Source organism: Hippocampus guttulatus, chromosome 13 (genome assembly GCF_054856545.1).
Source record: "Hippocampus guttulatus isolate MCC_2025c chromosome 13, RoL_Hgut_1.0, whole genome shotgun sequence".
NCBI lineage: Eukaryota > Metazoa > Chordata > Actinopteri > Syngnathiformes > Syngnathidae > Hippocampus > Hippocampus guttulatus.
Genome location: NC_141273.1, coordinates 7836381 through 7850284, shown reverse-complemented (window position 1 = coordinate 7850284; position 13904 = coordinate 7836381). Strand labels below are relative to the sequence as shown.

At 43.6% G+C, this 13904-nt stretch overlaps 1 protein-coding gene across 4 annotated transcripts in view; it reads right to left on the bottom strand.

Annotated features, from left to right (window-relative positions):
• kidins220a (kinase D-interacting substrate 220a) overlaps positions 1-13904 on the bottom strand; it is a 45584-nt gene that overhangs the window by 9351 nt on the left and 22329 nt on the right. For all 4 annotated transcript variants that reach the window (XM_086126827.1, XM_086126829.1, XM_086126828.1 and 1 more), the window contains 2 exons: positions 3203-3381; positions 618-832 (listed from right to left, as the gene is read on the bottom strand). In XM_086126827.1, coding sequence (XP_085982953.1) covers positions 618-832; positions 3203-3381 — 394 coding nt within the window. The remainder of the gene's footprint in view (positions 1-617; positions 833-3202; positions 3382-13904) is intronic.

Sequence of the window (13904 nt, the reverse complement as noted above, 5' to 3'; positions counted from 1 at the left end):
GGGCCACACATTTCTTTTAAAATCAGTGCTACTAGGGGGGGTTACACAGGACCACACGCTCTCTCGAGATCGAGCAAATAATTGCACACCGTGTGTGCAAAATATGTGTACCATATATGTACAGTGTATATATATACCTATAGATACACACACACAACAGTCTATAAAAAACACTAATAAACCTGTATACATTTGCCACAAAATATTGGGGGTTTATGCCCCCCAAAGCCCCAAAATTATTGAAAATTAATCATAAATATTGGAAAAAAAAATCTTCAAATGAGCCATGATTATTTTGGGGTTGATTTTTTTTTTTATTGGGGGGGGGGGGGGGGTGGTGAGGAAATTAATCAAGGGGGCACTCAGAGTATGGTCGCAGGCCCAGCAGTTGCCCATTCCTGCTATAGAGAAAAGAAGCAAACTTGGTCATTGTCATTTTGAGTGCCAATAAAATGTCCCAATGGATGGAAAATGAAGTATGAAACAAAATCTAGGCGTGTGTTGCGACTGGTTGTGAGCACATGTAAGCCACGGATGAGCCTTTTTTTTCATGAGCTCTACATCGAATTGGAAGGACCTTATGGACCTCGGTGCCAGCATCCTCCATCTTGTCTTACCCGGTTGTAGAAGGGGTGCTGAGGACCAGTCATGCCACTGAAGTAGGCACTGTGAGGCTGAGGCGGCAAGGAGCCGGCAAAAGAGCCCGACGGCGAGCACGTGGCGGTGTGCTGGCCATATCCCGGCTGTGGACGGGGCACCACCCCCTCCTGCAAAGGCATTGTGGGATACGTAACCGCTCCCACATGCATCTGCTCCCTGGCTGCACGCACATCTAAAGAAAGGAGAGAATCACGGGAAGAGAGGAAAAGAGAGGGAATTGTTTGTGTGTGACGCCCATGATCATATCTCTGGCGGTGACTATAAAGGGCCTTCAGATGCTACCCACGCATCAAAAATTTTGCATTATTTCATCATCTGCGACAAGTAAATGAATAGAGGGAATCAATTTGGGGGGAAGAGGGAACTCTTTTTAAGTGAAAAGACATGTAAGCGAGTGAGTGAAATGTTGCAGATGTTGCAACGACAACAATCTTCCACAGTGAATTCTATTCACACTTTGATTTTTACAACTCAATTTGCTTACAAGGAAGCAGCCTTGTTGACATTCAGTTTTTTTCACGCGAGCGATATGCGAGTCACGTGATCATTTTGGCAAAAGGAGCCCGAGACAAACAAATACATAACACAAACAAAAGACCATGGGAACTCATATGCACAACAGAACTGTGCGGCAATTGTTCTCCCCAATCAATCTGAGTCGACGCTGAGCAAGAGAATTGGGGGAACCTCCCAAAGTGAAGTTAAACAAGGCCAGCAACAGGAACAGAGTGGCTCTGTGTTGCTGGCAAGAAAGTCGAAGCCAGAAACAGAAGGCACCAGAATGTCTCCTGGTTATACAAGTGGTGGCTGAATGACACACTGAGTGAGACCCAAAGCAGCCTGTGAACACAATGGGGGCCTTATGAAGTGAGTCAGGCCCATGGGCGGGTATCACTGACGGTGCTGCCCACTGGCTGGCCACAGGACACTGGGCACCAAGTCGCGGATGCGCACAGATTGAGAGGAGGGAGCGAGATGACATGACCTTCCTCTTCATAGGGAAACGTAGAGGTGAAAACCTCCACTAATAGTTTCACTTGGCTATTTTTACAAGATCCCTTAGTTTGGTCCAATGCGTGACTCAGCATTGCTTCATTAGGACAGACTTTATTTGTGTGTGTGTGTGTGTGTGTTTCCCTGTGGTCTCCTCACACGATGACGCAGCAACTTCACACTAGGCGTCATTGCCACTGAAATGAGCCGAACGTACACTGACGCATGGCATGAAATGTGCGGTGCCACTTTGGCTCCTATGTTTATACAGTTGCAATAGTATTATGCCGTTTGAACGCGCAAATTTGGTGTGGCCAAGTCTCCATAACCACTGCATGTTTGGGCTTCATAATATAAGAAAACCGTTATTAGTCTCGCAATGGAGAAATTCCCAATTCACAGCAGCAAAGTTACGAAAGGAAGAAGTAGAACAACAAAATATAGGAGCTGCTGGAAAGGCAGCCACTCTCGCGGCGCCATTTTGAAGTCAAAATAACAAAAATAACACAACACAACACAACACTTAGGACACAGACAGTCGTGCAATCTTCACCACTTTTCTGCATACACTTTGTTGTCTGAAGCAGTTCTAGATGAAAGAGGAGAGGATCAAAGTGTCCTTTCTCCAGTGGATCAGAGAAGTCATGCTGAAAATGTGCACACGTCTGCTACAAGCTAAGTTTTGAAAGCAAACACGAAGTTGTAGCGTCCATTGACGAAAAGAGCTTAGTTCACTTCTCCTGTCCCACGTAATCCGCTTCAAACTCCAAGCCGCGACTCCCAGCTCCAAATCCGCATCGGCGCTCCGCGCTAACGCTCAAGACTTACATCCATCCAGCCGCAGACCGTTCAACAGCACCGATCTCTCCGCTGAACAAAGCGGGGCTGTGAAAAATGCTGCCCATTACAGGCGCAAGACACAAGCGCCCTGGGACTGTCCAGCAACGACAGTCAAATGGCGCCGACATTCCTCCAGTCAAAAACAGTGCTGGTATACCCATGCTGCCGAGAAGGCGCAACCACCAAGCACAGAGTCTACTCCTTGATGAATGTTGTGGCCAAAAAATGCTGAAAAAAGTCCACATCAGGTCCACACGACGTAACAACAAACACAAAGTGACAAAACAAACACAAAAACAACAAAAAAAGCAAGGCTCATGAGAGCACTTGCTGACGGCTGCCTACTCGGGCGCCATCTTGACTTCATCATTGTCAATGTTACGATGTTGACAAAAGTGAAGGGAAAAAAACATATATACACACATATACTGTATACACACACATACACACACACACAAAATTATGTTTTAAGATTTAAAAAAATAGTAATGATTAAAAACGTTGATTTTAGGATTTTTTGGGGGAATTGGAATTCAAAATAGGATAAAGACTAACCACCAGGGCACCAGGCTGCCAATTGCAGAACTAATAAAGGCTTATACTAAATTGCCAATTCAGAAAGTAACGAAATGTTTTAAATCAGCTAAGACACTTCCCTTCACCGCCCTAATGGATATATACAGTAATCATGTACTGAATGTGTTCATACCTGCTATAATTTCTCGGAGTTTGGGGTCCAGATTTACGGTGCAGGGAAGGAACATCTCCACATCTCTTGCAGTGAGGACAGGTGTTCGGGAAGAGAGGAACACCTCAAAGCTGCGGATGTCGCCGTCGATCTCCAGCAATGGCTCCACATCCTTGGTGGTGGGAATACTCTTGGACAGCCTTCAGAGGAAAAGTGCACATGTTGAAAAACTACACGATACAGACAAAAGTGCTGGTTATCAATTAACGACTATATGGTCAGGTTTTCGTGTTTTACACCCAACTCATCCAAGGATGCCTTTATGGGCATTGTTTCCATGCTGGAACAGAAAAATGCCAAACCCCCAAACTATTCTCGTCCAAATTTTGAATTGAAATTGGACAAAATGTCTTGTTCAGTTGAAGAATTAAAACATGGGAGGAATTAAGAGGAGAAGAATGTCTCAATACTGAATACACAATATATGGGACAGACCATAGTCTGGTTGAAAATAAGAGGAAATAGAAAGCAGCACAGTTAAGATGGAAGAGATACTGTATGTAACGGTCATCATCATCGTCCTCATCAGAGGGGCGAGATAACCAGATTTAGAGAAGACAAGATAGCAGAGGGAGGTGCATGTTCAAGGACAGATAGAGTGAGGGACGTTATCATCTCTGAGCAGAGGAGGAAACCTGAGAAGATGACAATCAGGGCAATTTAGCAAGCGGCAGACGGAAGCGCGTCATGCTGCAGCGCTGCAGTTAACATGATGTTTGTTATCACAAGCCCGTCGTAAACACTATGTTCTGGGATGGTTACATTACTCTGTCACAGTTCAGCTCTTGTTTATAACGCAGGGGCGAGTTTTCTGTTAAGAAGTTCACACGAAAGGAATTCATGTGACATTTTTTTCTTCAATTGGCAACAACATCTGAGAATACTGAGTGAAGTGGGAATTAACATTTTCACACAACTTTTGTAAAGCATGCCGAAGCCACGACGCAAGTCAACACCGAAAAGTCAGTAGTCGGTAATTTGATCTTTCAGACATGAAAATATGAACTTCCGAACGACTTGTGACAGCAACCGTTCATCAACACCATGTGACACTCTTATCAGATCCATGTGGCGACTCCAGCAGGGAACAGGCATTTTCCTAATCTCTGCCTTCATCTCTCACTTGGGACTTCAGTGGACACAATTCTATCGCTGCAACTGACCTGCATCGAGTAGGTTCAGACATCAAAACAAGAACATTAACTGATACAACACTGTCAAAACTATCCTCATACCCGCAAAAATATCTGAAAACATTGTCTTATACAAACCACAAAACAGGACCATGGCCAGACTTTATTTATATAGAGCTTTTACAACCACTGCAGCTGTCACAATGCGCTTTACAGAACATTTAAAATACTACGCCCAAGAAATCGTAATATTGATCCATATATAAAGCGCATCGGATTATATGGCGCACTGTCGGCTTTTGAGAAAATTTAATGCTTCTATGTGCGCCTCATAGTGCACACTACGGTAAATATAGTGTTGACAAGATTAGCAGTTAGCATCAATTCAATAGCAGTTAGCATCAATTCAATATCTGGCTTGTAAGATTCGGCTGCTTTGCCAAGTTGGAGAACTGACATCAGGAAGTAGGTTGATTAAAATTTTGACTGAGAGGTAAAAATGCCAACATTTTTTTGTCGAACTTAAATGCATCAGTAGTTGTAGCAATACACACGCGACGCAGGCTCCAAGTCCGTCCCATTGGAAGAGGAACATTAGTCATCCGTTTAAATGAAATTTTTCTCACCTTACGTGGTCTTTATGAAACTGAAAGGGACGTATTCCTCCCTTTTCCAAAAACATTTTCAACATTTATATGAAGGTAATAATGATGTTATCCATACTGTAAATTTCCATAATGAAACTAATTTTTAGGTTCAAAGGATCATGCGGAACAGTAAAAGCGATCAGTTTTTAATTCAATCTCCTTCCCATACGTCAACCATTCTGTTTGCTAGTTAGGCACTGCCGAGAATACAGTCTGAAATGTTTTTTTTAGCAGTCTCTCCTCTGGTTCAGCCAGTTAAAACAGGCTGGCCTAAGTGTGACTTTATTCAATGATCACGTCCATTGCGGCAGCACACTCGCAAAGTCAGGGAGAGGTCAGCATCTGGCGAGGGCTCAACACAACACATTGTTAGCGAATATTCAAACTCACAGCGATGATAATCCAGTTAGCACACTGGTGGAAATGGCTCCATCAGCCTGGAGGAATTCCAAGGCGGGAAACGTCTCATAGTTGAGTGACGGGTGGACGGCGCACAAGTTCATTCTGAGTCACTTTTGACTTTTTTTTTGGTTTTACAATCCAGCCAGCTCATGCAAACGGGCAGGTAGGGGTCCACCTTGGTGTTCAAGGACATTCTGACAGGACAGATGGCTGGTGATGGACTCATCAGCTGTTGCAGGGCACAAAATGTGTGACCTTGTGGTTGCAGGACTTCTCGAACCAAATGTGCAAGTTTGGCAAGATGCACGAGTGGAGGAGAATGTCCAAGTTAAGTAAGGAACATTCCTGGAGTGAAACAGACACAGAACCATTTGAATGTGTTGTCAGGGCAAACAATCAAAACTTTGTTGACCCACTTAAAGACATGCCGTCTTAATTATCCATAAAACACAGATGCAGAGACAGAGATATAATAAGTGCTGTGAACACTTGAGGACACACAGCTGGGCTCTAGAGGACAAAGTCTTCTCAGTGCTTCTCCCATTAAAACTTTGTGCCAGAGCCAAAAGGTCAACTTAGCAGCATGTTGGCAAATAGATGAACCCCGCTCACCTGGTGTCTGCTGCGAAGACGGTGCGGTGTTAGCTGCACATACAGGTGTTCCTATCAAAAGCTATACTTCCCTGCAGACAACTGGACTCCAAGGATGGGAAATTCAATGGTTCGGCATGATAATATGAGTCATGAGCTCATGTACATTGTGTATTCGGTCCCGTTTTCCCATGAACTGTGCTAACCCGGGTACAGACTGAGAGAAGTCTGTTTTCCCACATTTCCAGTAGGCTTAGTGATGTTTATTAGCGGTACGCAGACGCAGACCAACAGGAGCCAGGGACTCTCTCTCTCTCTCTTTCTCTCTTCCTAGTGTGGCCACAGACAATCATGCTTTTTATTAGAGGGATATTAGCTACGATGGTTCATATTTTCACTGCGAAGGGCTGTCTTCTCCTCGAAAACAGCGAAGTGCAAAATGACATTTCTTCCAGCGATAAGAACGGAGCTGGGATGGAATGCCAAAAAAAGGGCATCCATCAGCACGCTAAAACAGATGGAAAGTAAAAGGGGGGGGGGGGGGAGGAAAAGTCAGTTCATTTCTAACAGTCCAGGCTGACTGGCCAGTCAAAAACACTCGCATCAGTTCATTGCTACAGAAGAGAGTGAGCCAATCAGTGGAGATTTGATCAGGAAAATGATAAAGAGCTAAAAGCAGGGGAAGTGCTGGAATGGTGCGACAGCGTGACCAATACACAATAAAATGACAATGGCGTTCAACCACATCAATTGGCATCCTTTGCAGATAACGAAGAATGAGTTGTTAGCCTTGGCATCAGGCTACTGACGCAACTCACTTCAGTGAGTCATCCTCACAGCCAGCAGACGAGGCAACAAAGGCATTCTTATCAACAATCGATTTGCCAAACGACAAGTTGGATGCTTTAGTTTGGGGAGCTGAGGAAATGGAGTTTGATACTTTTAAGCTGGCTGGTGACAAGTGAGATGGAGGCCACGAGGCATCGCGGCAGCCATGGCTACACAATGGGCCCATTGACAGGACCCAGTTTAGAACCACAGCAGTACAGGCGCTTAGGTCCTACTGCTCTCTGTGTGGCTCGGCCACTGGGAGCTTTTAGAGCTTATCCAAATGCTAATAGGCCCAAAAGCTGAGTGGAGTACAGCTTTTCTTCTCCTCTCAGCCTCCCACATGCTGCCGGGAATGAGCAGAAATCATCTCGCCATCCCTTCCATCCTCTCTTTGGAAGCCGGAAGCATGAATGTGCCACTTGACTTTGCTTTACAGCTGCCCTCTGTGCTTAGAGACAACATGCGCACACAAAGAGGTGGTCCCGCAGCCAAACATTTCCATAAAGGGACCCAAAGACTGAGAGGGATGCCTACAGAACAGACAAAGCCTTATGTGCTTTGTGCTTGAGCAACTCAAGAGCGTCAATGTCAGAGGCTGCACGACCAACGCAACAGCGCGTGGGTGAAGAAGTTAACCAGGCACGGGGTCGACGCATTCCTCTGCCGGGCAGAGTCACAGCCCCTGGCACCTGGTCTGCCAAGTGTGTGGATGAAGCAAGCGAGGCCCTCTCTAGGAAATCGGACCCACAGGCAAGCAGGCTGGCATGCATGTCGCAAAAGAATAATGTTACCTATCACCAGCTACCACAAAGTTAGAGGGGGAGAGCATAAATATGTTTTCACTTTAGATGCCGCCATGTTATTTGTCTCCCAAAAACGCCGGCAAATTATCATTATTCTAAGTAATGTGGACGGGACACATTTGCTCTCCCTGCCAATCTCTTCTTCGTTCTGCAAAAGACAGTGCCAACTTTGGATTTGCGGTGATGTCTAGTTTGCATATACATTCATGGCAAGGTTGAGTCCGATAAACGAAGCTGGACCCATGCCTTCCCATGCAAGCTACGAACAGTCACACTAATAAGAAACACAACAGGCTGATAAAGACAAGAGCTGAGTGAGCAGGGCTCTCGGTGAGCAGGGCTCAAGACGCTGTGGTTCTTTCAGTCATTGATTAAACTCATGTGTAGCCCTGAAACACAGCCGCTTTTTCCAGACCTTTAAAAAAAAAAAAAAAACTTAACTGAACCCTCTGCACAGAGTAACATGGGTTTAATTTCTTGAGGAAGAGCACAAACACTAAACCTCAGCTTCGTGATTTATGCACATTTGCAGGGCACTAATTCCACTGCAGAGTTCATAAGAATGCATGTGGTCGTTTGATATATTTAACAGACCAGTTGATAGTCCACCGAGCTAAAAGATGCAATGCGCCACGGGCAAGACAAATGTGCTCATCTGCAAAAGACAATACATCTCTGAAAAGTCCGATTATGCACCAAAAATGCGAACAATGTAGCATTATTGTGAAAAGCTAAACTCAAAATAAAGTGGTAATCCGTGGGTCAATGAGGAAGCCACGTATTCGAGATGAGGACGGGAGAATGTCAATGAGCAAATCAGTATTGAACAACAGAACGAACCGGGAAAGGGGAATGATGCCGCAAAGCAAATGCGTGGAAAAATGTTTGACTTCAAACAAAGGTCTGTTCACTGGAGTCAGCTCAGGGATTCTATCATGACGCCGAAATGGCGTACACTGCCTGAGCAGATAAATCTGATAGATAAATCCTGAGTGGTTGGCAACGGAATAACGCCACGGTTCAAAAGCTGCTTTCAAAGCAAATGCATGAAGATCAGGGCGTGTAGCAATCTCTTCAACAGAACCAGGAAAGGATGATTCCCCACATTGTTCTCTTTGGATGCTTTCCATTGAATTCTGAAAGGCCATGATGCCGACAGGATGATATTGCTGCTTTTTCACTGCATATTACCAGTTCGGGTCAGTTCCACTCCACTTTACGAACAGTGAAAACCACACTGTATTGAATGCATCAGCTGGAGAAACGACCTGCAAATGACAATAATAGAGAGCTAGGCTGTCCTGTATTTACGTGTCACATTTGGATTTTGGCCAAATCTCAAGAAGAGACAGTGGGCAGCAGGAAAATGGAGTATGGCAACAAAGACGACAGAGTATATTGCCGAACACTGTAAGGCCCAGCAAAATGGCAAGCCAGGTACCACAAGTAGCACCTCAAACGAGATGGTTTTGCCAACACAAAAAAATTCAATAGCGAGGCAAGCCGAAGGGGCAAAATGCCGTGAATGATATGGACAAAAATATCGGGACATAACTCAAAATGAAAATTGGAAGTGCTCCTTGATACTGGAGTTTATCTCTGGGAAATGTTCCTTACTTATCCAGAAATAATTATTAATTCACAGATCAGGTTCAATAATCAAGTGACTCACTGCGGAGAATCTTGCACTGTACTTAAAGGTCAGCGCTGATCCGCTTGAAACCCTGTGCTGCTATTTATATTGATAGCTCCCACCTTCCAGCGGTTCTAGCACAAAGAGAAAGCGAGATCACTGCTAAGGCTTCCCACTGCAAGAAAACCACAATATCAGGCATCATCACTCCTTTTTGCCATGTCGGTATAACATTTAAATGTTAATTTGACTCTTTCTGTCCATGAGGAGTGAGACTGAACAGCAGAGGAGTGTGCAGAAGTTTTTATTTTTATTTTTATTTGAAATGATTCTTTTCTTTGAACTGAAATGGAACAAAGCATTTCTCCTGTTTCAGACCAATTAAACTAATCCATCAACCTCAGCTTACAACTGAAAGGGGCTTTAAGGATTTTGTAGCGAATAATGCCGCCTGACGTTCTTTCCATTCACACAAAGCAACATAGAAATTTTGCACAGTCTTAACTCGTCGCACACGCACACACACAGACACACACACACTTAGTTTCACCTGCACTTCTACAAGTACAGTCGGTTGCCTATTTAGCAACAGTCGGGGGTTGCGTCATGCAATCATTCAGTCGTTCGTTTAAACAACAATCCAAGCTCTGACCAAAATAAAAAAAACATACATGAATGGGTTCATCAGTGAACTAGTTACACTTGACAAAAGAGCAAGAGCAACCCAGGATACGTGCATGTTCTTGTGTACTCTACATCCACCATTTACGTAGACTTGTGGAAGCTGCTTCACACAAGGGTTTAGATATGGAGACTTTATATCTTAACTATAATCCTATTGTATATTTTGTAGTATATTTTTAAGGAATAGACGGACAGTCAGGGCATGTCAGTACATAGATGCAAAGTCTATGTTCTGTCAGGCACTAGGCGTGAATTCTCAGGAAATAAGTGGATTTACACTAAACTTGAATCAACTACCAACTAGCAAAGATTGAGAAAGCATTCACGCTGAAGAAAAGAACAGATAAGGGTCGCAACACTTTCCTCCGCAGCTAGATATCTGAAATCGTATTAAAAGGATTTCACATAAAGGGAATCACCCACCCACCAGAGCGATGGAGCGGCACTTTTATCCCAGCACATAATTGCAACCAAATTACAATAATTAAAGAAACCCTAAATGGAGAGTGTCATCATAATGTTTCAGCACTTCAGTTGAGAGTGTCTCTCATTAAGAATGAATTGCCTGTCTTCATATTCATTCTCAATGTGATTACAAAAAAAAAAAAGGTTTGATGCGTCAAGAAATACTTGTCTCGAGTAGTGAGGACACAATCAACATACAGTTGAATATACAAATTCCAACTCCACTGAGGATGTGCAATTCAGAATTTGGGCAACATTTTCTTTGGGGTAATATTAGAAGGGTTTTGGACACAACATATTTTTTGTAAGTTATTGATCGATTTAATCGAAATAAATAATGAAATAATTTTACACTCAAAATGATCATTGATTTCTTTTTTTTTTTTTAAATTCAAGTTCAAATGTGATTTTGAATCAACTGTCATACTATTGTCTTGGGCTCATATACATCATCTCGGGTCGGGGCCGGGGATTTACATCAAGCATCCAACATTCTGTATATATGACTGTGTATATATGTAATGGGGGGGGGGGGTACATTTTTTAGATGACACAATGCGTTCACTCGTGTGGAAAGGCTTTGGATTTTGCAAGAAAGGGGATCATCTTGACAAGTTGGTTGGTGTGTATCGCCTTTGCAAATGCTGAGTGAAATGTAACGGGAACACAACAATCTCGTCGCATCTCGACCGGCATCACAAAAAGCAGCAGAAACAAATGAATCAACAGCAGTGGCTGCCGTGCAAAGTCGTGGGACTGGGCCAGATCACATGACTCACTTGAGGACCAAAACTAGCATGTCAGCATCGGCCAAAGTCACAAATTCACCGACGGTTTCCGGCTTTACCAAAATTATCTGAGCTGTACACGCATTTTCTACAACACTATAATTTTCTCTCTTCCACGAACACTTCCAATTCCATCACTTCAAACTTCATTTTGCGCATGTGGTGCTCTCCCAAATGTTCCTTGGTGAAAACTATCAGAGCTCGCGTTTATTAAATACGGTGATTTCAACCACTTTTATACGATTGAGGATATTGGCAAATAATCCAAATGATAGTCGATCACACCCAACACGCCAGCACAATCTGTTTGAGCGAACACACAATTGAGCGTCCGTTATTTAAGATCTTAGTAAATCAGACCCTAGTTACATGTAAGACTCGGTGGGACATAGCAGCCACCAAGACGACTATTACCAGAGTCTTTAATAATTTAACCTGCAACGCCTGTTTAATTGTGGCTCTCAACTCTTGTCCTTAACCTTAGATGACAGCAGTTTTGTTTGCAGGGTTCCGCTTCCTGCACTGTGTGAATGTGCTTGTTTGCTGAACGCAGCCGGCATCTGAGGGTCTGATTAATTACACGGATTCTCTGAGGAATTGAGGGTGACATATGCTCTTGTACTGGTGAGAGAGCGAAGTGCGTCTGTGTGGCAGGAACCACAAGCACCCGTTTTAGGTGTGACTTGATGAGCACATATGTTCAACTGCATTGGCAAAGATTGTTTGCATGTTTGCACTTTTACTACAACTCCAGTGCGAACATGTGGTCAAGTGTGCGGCATCCATTAGATTGTGTGTATGTGGGTTAGTGGACTGATCAGAAGATTCAGGTGCGGCGCCAGAAACCCACTTCTACGTACAGCAGGGGCATCCTGGCACACACAGGGCACCAGATGTCAGAGCAGAGCAGGAAACCTGCTCAGTGGACCAATGGCACTTTTTACAGCTGAAAAACTGAATTCGGGCATCCAAGAATAAACCCGCTGTGGGGATTGAACAGAACCCGCTCGCACCGAAACACAGAAAACTTTTTCAAAAGTGAAAATTAAACATTTGCGTGTACAGCTTGCAAAGTAAGTAATCAAGCCTGAGCGCATGATGGGAGGTACAGGGGTGACCATGCCGCTCAATTTCATTTGCATGACGGTCTGTCAGTTTGCTCCCCTGTGTTTGCAAGAGCGTCTCAATCACTTCTTGGCTGTTGGAGTCATCGTGTCTAGCCAATTTTGTTACATCGTGCAAATGAAATAACATTTGACAAACATCTTATAAGAAATAATACATACGAGTGCAGTGAAAAAGAAGGATCACTAAGGGCAGGCAAGGAAATTTTTTGGCTTCGTCAGCTCCATGGGCATGAGCAGTGTCTCGTTTGATTGATAGGTGTTGGCAGGCCATCATCCTCTAAGGAAAAGAAAAGTGGACGGCTGTAGCTAGAAGTCAGATCATCTGTTGGACAGACAGTGTGTTCGAGGGCCACACTATTGAATGGGCCTGATTTTCAAGCTGCATCAATTTAATATGGTGCAGCAAATTCACCATTCACTCATGTCATGTTCCATCCATGTACTTTCAATTGCGTTTGTCCTCATTCAGGTCGCAGGTGAGCTTGCACACAAGAACGTCTGAACCAAGATTCGAACCATAAACCTCTCAACTGTGAGGCAAGCATGCAAACCAATATTCCACTGCCCGTTGCGTACCGAGGAGCTTAAGAATGTCAGGTAAATTTACAGAAACTTTCTGGACATTTTTTAATTGGATGTTTAGCTAGTGGAGTGGAATGGAAGCACACATCTGCCAGTTCCTTATTTCCTTAATTGCCTCGCAAGAATACGTTTCTAAATTGGAATCCGAATGAATCTGCATCATATTTCCAGATTCTCCCATCCAATTAAAAACAATTTCAAAGTAATTTATTGAGTGGTCAATAATTTAGTAGAGAGTCACTCAATGAAATGTTGTCAAAGGAAGATCCTATTTATTCCAATGCAGTCCTGCTTCTTTACTTCAATTAAGACTAAAAATAAGACGCAGGTTTTAGGTGGTGAGTTGATGTTGCCTGCTCAGAATGTCAGCAGTCGACTTAGTCAGTGCCTGCAACATATTATCGGTTTATGAAACAAGCCCATTGTGCAAGCCCATTAACAGCGATTCACCCAATGAACACCCAATGGGGGGAGTCAAAAATAACAACAAATAATTGTAAATGTTGGTTCAATTTTGGAATTCCCAAAACACTCGAAAGGTAATTTTTGAAACATTCATTTGCATAATAGTCGTGAGTCTTGAGAAAAATCCAGAAGTTAATCTACATATGGACTAATTGTCTAAATGACATGTAATGACTCGAAAGTACATCAAGGAAATCAACAGGAAAGGCATATTATGGTATTTAGAAGTGGTAGGCTGCATTTGGGCAATCACCATGAAGCAGAAGAGACGCTAGTTAGCTTGTTGTCATTAAGACTCTAATAGCAGCCAAACCTGAAGAAAAACGGACCCCTGAGAGGATGCAAAGGACGAAGACATGCAAAAGCACTGGCTATGATTGTCACGAGGCAGTGCGCTCAAATTCAATTAGAGTGTGAACAGCAGTACAAACAGGAATAGTAATAAGCTTGTCCAAAACACGTCTTGCTTCATTTCATGTTGAATCGGCAGCGACGGTGTGCCGGGTGGACCG